Consider the following 6,937-nt stretch of genomic DNA (forward strand, 5'->3'; position numbering starts at 1 on the left):
ATATCCAAAATGGTTCTCATAGGCAATATAAGTACAATGCATAGTATAACAGAAAATTATATGCCCAAAATACATTCGGCACCCGAATTATCTGATGTATTATTAGTACTACAACCAATTTCTTCATACAGTTTGAATCCGTTTATAGGGGTATCACACATAGCTTTTGTTGGATCTGAAACAAAATTAATCGCATAACATCAGCATGAAATGTTTTAAGAAATCAATCAATAAAGTTTTCAGTAATTTGCAGAGAAATTTTATACGGTTAAAAGAATACAAAAAAATCTTTTTATAAAATTTTTATTATTTTTTTAATAAACGTATTACATAAAATGTGTTAAATGTTAAAAGTGCTAACATATATCCAAAATGGTTCTCATAGGCAAGATATAAGTACAATAAATAGTATAACAGAAAATTATGCCCAAATAAATAAATAAAGTTAAAACAACTATTAATAAATAAGATAAAATAATCTACTAAATAACAAGATTATATTATTTAAGGTTACTCTGTTAAATATTCTTATTGATCTCTCTATATAAGGAATGTTAAACTATAACGGAATTACTCTTACTTTGTACATTACTTTGCAGGAAATATAGTTCCTTAAGGCGCATATAAAGACACTTAGAATGCTTAAATTCTATTATAAAATTGATTATAAATTGCACATCGATCTTTAGCATTATTGGTCCACGATACTGATATTGGTCTTATACTTAACTAATTCCATTACCAAATGCACTAACAATTAGGATTATATTATGATACTAAAAATACTAAATTTTACAAAAAAATCTAAAATATGGAAATGCTAAAATATTATAACAATATAAATCTTAAATTAGAGTATGTTATATAAAAACATATTTTGCAAATTGGCAAGTGATGATAATTTATTGCAAAAAATCGCTTGAGCTGTAAGTATTAAATGAAATCCTACAACTATTCTTTTTATAATGTAAACTTTTGTACACTAACTTAAATATTACTTCTGATAAAATAATTATAATTCCCGATGGTTATATAGATAAATATGTATTTAAACAAGTTAACAAATCGATAAACTAAATATGTATTAAATCTTTGTAGCAACCCCAAGTAGACTGCTAAGATATTGCACTAAGTCTTATTTCTAACACAAAATTATACTTTGCTTTGAATTGCGCATAGATATTTTTAAATCCACCCTAAATATTAATTTTAATTGATATATAAGACGCCGATCATTTGTAAAAGAAAAAACATCTCGTAAATTAAATATATTTCATGCAAAACTTAATTGATACATTGATTGGTAATATATGAATAAGAAATATGGAAACAAAATTGGAAATAGACTTTAGAAATTTAGGCCGCATGGTGACAGTGTACAAATTAATTTTGCACAATTAAACTGAATTTTATGAGCATAAAAACATAAAATAGATCCAGCGCACTAGAAACTATATAGGTACCATAATATAAAAATCAACCTGCATAATTCGGATTATGCTTTTTAACGATATGAGTTTTCAAATTATCTTTGCGTCTGGATGAGTGGGGACAATATGGACACTTGAAAGCCGAATGGTCAGTTCCACATTCGTAACGACAATGTCTCTGCAAATTATTCCTGTTAGAATAAATCCTTCCACATTTCTCACACCAATATCGAGGAGGATCACCACGATCAGAATCGTTGTTGTTCCATTTACCATCAGCGTAGATCCGTACTTCCTGGTTCAAGAATTTTGGCTCTGCCTTAATTTTTCGTTCGCATAAAGGTGTAATGGTGGTTGAGCTATTCAGCTTAGAAAGTGCGGCCGAATGTATCAGCAATGGTGGTGGTTTCCTCTCGACATTATTATTTGTTAAACGCTTCGAATTATGATTATTCACTGCTGATTTGCGATCTTGATTGTTAGAGTCATTCATGACAACGACGCCGTTGACGCAGTCCAAGTCTTGGAACCAAAAGAGATCAGCGGTGCCAAAGGCAGATCCATCTGAGGATCCCAAAAAATCAAATAAATATTAATGTAACGAAGATTAAAACTTCAAAACAAAGAAATCGTGAGAGAAAGGATAGATGAAAACTTCAAGTGATAAGTGCAGATCAATTTCAACACAAAAAGTATATAGCAGCATCATATCAGAAACATTACTCATTCAATTCAGAATAGTTTTTTTTTGTAAATTGCAGTGTTGAAATATATCTGTTTAGACTATTTTTTGAAGAAGTTGAAAATACCAATGACTTTTGATGTTTGATGTAAAATTATAATATGTTGTATGTGTGAGTGCAAAGACACAAGTGAGGTAAACAGAAATGACCATGATATATCTAGTTATGTAATTTGGTTATCTCACACGATTGAAAAACACACTAAGCAAATGATAGTGAACCCACCATGAAATTTCTGTGATGATGTGTGCAAGATCCTTCCTCAGTTCATGTTTGGTAATCCATACAACATTACTCCAATGAAACCAATATGCAAGACATGTGAATGTTACAAAATGGTAAATATTTGGTTAGTATATAATATGATACATGAATATGTACAAACATCTGAAAGTGACTGAATCGTATGTTTGAAAAAAGCTACAAAGATTCAGCAAGTTTTATAAGTGGACACAGACAATTTAAAGAATAGCAGAAATTAGCGAATGATTAATATATACAAAAATATGCGATTTATAATGATCACACAACAATATACAATAAATCGCATATTAAATGAACAGATTCAAACAAAGTTAAGTTTTTCGGTATTTTATTATGAAATTGAGTATTAACAATAAGCTCTTATTCTAGGTTTCATAAGCTAGTTTAATAAATAGTATATTCCGATGGCTTCATACATTATCCTATTAAATTTCGTAGCTACAAAAATAATGATTATTTGGCATGAGTATTTGGATAATGCATTTATTTATAGGCACATATTCTAAGACAATAATATTTGTTAAAAGCAAAGTAAATTAAAACTACGCACACAATTATGGTAACTATTGACTAATGTTTTCAAGTTCAAATAATTTAAATTAAATAAAGCATTTAAAATCAAGTTATAAATAAAGGACTGTTTGAAAACCTTAAGCTATTTCAACTTCATCTTTTATTATCGAGCTTTTGTCAAGCCCGGTTTTTACAAGAGCTGTTGCTCCTTCATCTTTTATTATCGAGCTTTTGTCAAGCTCGGTTTTTACAAGAGCTGTTGCTACTCCATTATTATGAGTATTAAGATAATGTCTGGTTAAGTGATATCGCCTTTTAAAAGCTGATGGACACATTTCACACTTGAATCTGGGAGCAGCACCCACCGCAACACATTCGTCTTTCTGATGTCTCTGTAGATGACGCTTATGCTTATATGTCTTTTCACAGTTTTCACAAGCAAATCTTCGAGCAACGCCATCAGTTAAGTTTGGACAACCTTCATCCAGATGCCTTTTAAGATGTGTCTTATGTTTATAAGATTTATTACACGCCGTGCAAGCAAAACAATTTTCCACAGGCGGCGATCCAAAATGCATTTTCTGATGATTATGAATCTGGGCCAAGTGTTGCTGTGGAGATAGTGCATATCCACTAAGATAATCTCGCATGAAAAATTGAGGTACTTGATAGTTCAACTCCATTGATGAGGTTAATGGAGCATATTTAGGAATTTTTGTAGGCCCGACAACAGACATCGAATGCTTGGCCGTTGTATTGTCGATTCCTAAAAAATAATGTGAAATGCAAAAAAAAATTAAACAAAAAATAGCTCATGCAAAAGTAACTAAAGAAAAACAATACAAACAACTGAATAATACTAATAAAATATTTTATAAATTATTATAAAATGCTAAATAAAGAACATACTTCTGTTGAAATAAAATAATATACAAACAAAAACATATTTTCTAAAAAAAATAATAACAACAAAAACTGATACCCGGAAAACAAAAAATCTAATTTCCGTAAAAATATTTTATTGCAAAAATAATATAAAACATGTTCAAGGAATTATATGCTTCTTCTCTCTTGACCACATTCAACTAAATTATCATTGACTCAAAACCAAATGATTTGAGATTGAGATTTAAATATATGGAAATCATGTTATTGAATATTTAAAAAGCAATCATTTATTGAATATTTTAGAAATATATAAATCGATCGCAAAGAGTATCCTTTTATTAGTATCAAAATGTTTTAGTAAATCATAATTATTGAACTATTTTCTTCAGAAGATTAGACTTTAGGTTCAATTTTCTTTCCACTCCTTTATGATCCGAAAACCAGGTAGATCAGTCTAGAAAAGAAAAGAATAACATTAATTAAAGATTTAAAAAGGTTATTAGCTTCTAATGTGTTTTGAAGAAATCCACCTGAAAATAAAAATACAAAAATTAATAATAAACTATAATAATGAAAAATTAAATAATAATCTAGAAAAACTGTAAATGATAAAAATTATTATAATAAAATAATAGGGATCATCATTATAAAATGCTTCAGATCATAATTTACATTCATTATATTTTAACGATACATTTGAATCATAATTTGAGCTTATTAATACAGTTACATGCATGCAACAATATTACACTATATAAATTTCTTTCAGTAAATTAGATGTAACATTTGCCATTAACTGTTAATCTTATGATTACTAATATCATGATAAAGTTTTCTACAAGTAATCGTAGGTTATTTATTTCATCTCAGTCTTAATTTCATTCCAAAATTAAAAATACTATTAGTACGTTCATAGAAATTATACACAAAGCTAATTAAACGACATCATCATCATGATTACACTTTGGGAAATTTTAGCAACTTAGTGAAACTTATATTGATAAAACTAATTATGAATAAAACATTTTCTATTGATCATATCCTAATTATCTCGATAAATGATACTGAGATCATTGTTCTACTTATACATATTCTTTAATAAGATTTGGTATATAATATATTTCTCTAATTCTTAAATATAGAATTTGTATAGAAACTACTTATACAAGTGCTATATCGAATAAATAATATTATATAAATACTATTATATATTTCATGATCTTTGATATATATAGATATATAATTTTTTTAGTACGTCAGAAATCGGGTTCTTACTACCTAAAGTTAACCTAAATCTATGTGGCAAGTATTTCTATATATACATATTAGAGTGATCCTTAACATGGATCATTTTTTAATTTTATTGCTCCCAGGGGCTTAAATGCTTTAGCTTTCAATATTAACTTTTAGAAAGTGCGCAATTCAATCAAAACTTTGTATGGAAATAGGATGGAAAAATTTCGAAAATTTAAAAATGTTTTTTTTTAGATATAACTTAGCGACAAATGAATTAAAAGTGACAATTCGACGCTCTACAAAACAGTTTTTTTATAATTTGTTTTGCAAATCGTCGAATTTTGAATAAAGCTCATCCATTTGTTCGCTAAGTTATATATAAAAACATTTTTTAAATTTTTGAAAATTTTCCCATACTATTTTTCATACAAAACTTTAGTTGAATTGCGCACTATCTAAAAGACAATATTAAGAGCTAAAACTTAAAGAGGATTTTTTTTATCACTTTGGAAGCATTTGAACCCCTGGTAGCAAGAAAATTCGAAAATGTCCATATTAAGGACCACCCTAATATATATAGAAGATTTTGATTTTTCTTTTTACTTTAAAAACTTAAGGACCAATTCTCGGATAATTAGCTATTTATGTTACCTGTCTTATGTTGAGAAATCGAATGAGTTTGCAGTCACAAACTGACAAAATGATATGTCTTTGGTGTTCAACCAAACGTTTTACACAATATCAACTTCTGCAATCTAACCTCCAAATGGCACAAACGTCAGAATATAACTTTAGTTCCATAAGTGGCACCAAATTGTTCCACTTATGATAACATACGTGCAGTCGAACTAATGTTATATTTGACATTTGTGCCATTTGGAGGTTACGATTCAGAAGTTGATATTGTGTAAAACACGCAAACGAACAGCCAAGATAGCTTTTTAACAGTTCGTTATTACCAACTCATGCAACATCTCAACAAAAAAGACTGGTAACATAACATAACTATTTTTTTCCCAGAATTGGCTCCAGATAGTACTACTTCAAAAAGTTAAGTCTACTATAATTAGTCCAGTCATTATAATAACTCACCTCGGAATTCGAGATACCCAGCTGTAAGTCTGTAAATACTTTTAAATCGACACCCTAAAGTTGTCTCAAAACCTACATATAGTAGGGTGTCAATGCCATATGTAAGTTTTGAGACAACTTAAGGGTGTCAATATACAAGTATTTACAGACTCACAGTTGGGTTACTCGAATTCCGAGATTCTTACCTAAATTAAGCCTAAATGACTGGACTAAATAGTACAAATCTCAATTAATCTATTAAATTTGGCCTTTACAAAGTATTTTTAACATTCGAATTCTCGAATTTTACCATTGGATTATTCGAATTGCTATTTGAATTATTCTTTTTCTCGTGCTTATTTGCTATATGCAATTCTAGACTACGTTGATATTTTGTTCTGTGACTACAATATGGGCATTGAATGCTAGGTTCTCGGCCACATTCGACCATCAAGTGCCTCTTCAGGTGTTGTTTGTGTTTGTAGCATTTTCCACAGGTGAGACACAGGTTGACAGGCCCATCATTGCGCCTTCTGCGCCTAGGAAGACTTCCAAAGCTGAAGGTGGGCATTGCATAATAGCCTAGAAATTGTAACAGAAAATACCAAATATATGTTAATAAAGTAACTATAATCCCAAATGTATGAATCGTTTACTACTTGACACCGACACTTAGATATCATACGCTTTGAATTTGTAAATATGCTTAAATATTTAAGAATCTGTGTCAAAATCTACCTAAAAAATCGAGGTTGTTTGGCTAACGCGTTAATAAAAAAATACAAAAAAAAA

General features: G+C 29.0%; 2 protein-coding genes across 2 annotated transcripts in view; both read right to left on the reverse strand.

The window, feature by feature from the left end:
* Window positions 1-1,923, reverse strand: part of LOC113388274 (gastrula zinc finger protein xFG20-1-like) — an 11,019-nt gene extending 9,096 nt beyond the window's left edge. The window contains exons 1-2 of the mRNA XM_026625671.1: window positions 1,482-1,923; window positions 74-175 (exon numbers count right to left, since the gene is read on the reverse strand). Of these exons, the coding sequence (XP_026481456.1) occupies window positions 74-175; window positions 1,482-1,923 (544 nt within the window). The remainder of the gene's footprint in view (window positions 1-73; window positions 176-1,481) is intronic.
* Window positions 1,924-3,087: 1,164 nt separating this feature from the next.
* On the reverse strand, window positions 3,088-6,716 carry LOC113388275 (zinc finger protein 808-like). The gene is made up of 3 exons (XM_026625672.1): window positions 6,456-6,716; window positions 4,280-4,292; window positions 3,088-3,716 (listed from the first exon to the last, which is right to left on the reverse strand). The coding sequence occupies exons 1-3, from the start codon at window positions 6,714-6,716 to the stop codon at window positions 3,088-3,090; spliced, it is 903 nt and encodes a 300-aa protein (XP_026481457.1).
* Between the last annotated feature and the right edge of the window lie 221 nt (window positions 6,717-6,937).

Source organism: Ctenocephalides felis, unplaced genomic scaffold, assembly GCF_003426905.1.
Source record: "Ctenocephalides felis isolate EL2017-DRISC unplaced genomic scaffold, ASM342690v1 CF-g0.4_SCAFFOLD_03572, whole genome shotgun sequence".
Classification (NCBI taxonomy): Eukaryota; Metazoa; Arthropoda; class Insecta; order Siphonaptera; family Pulicidae; genus Ctenocephalides; species Ctenocephalides felis.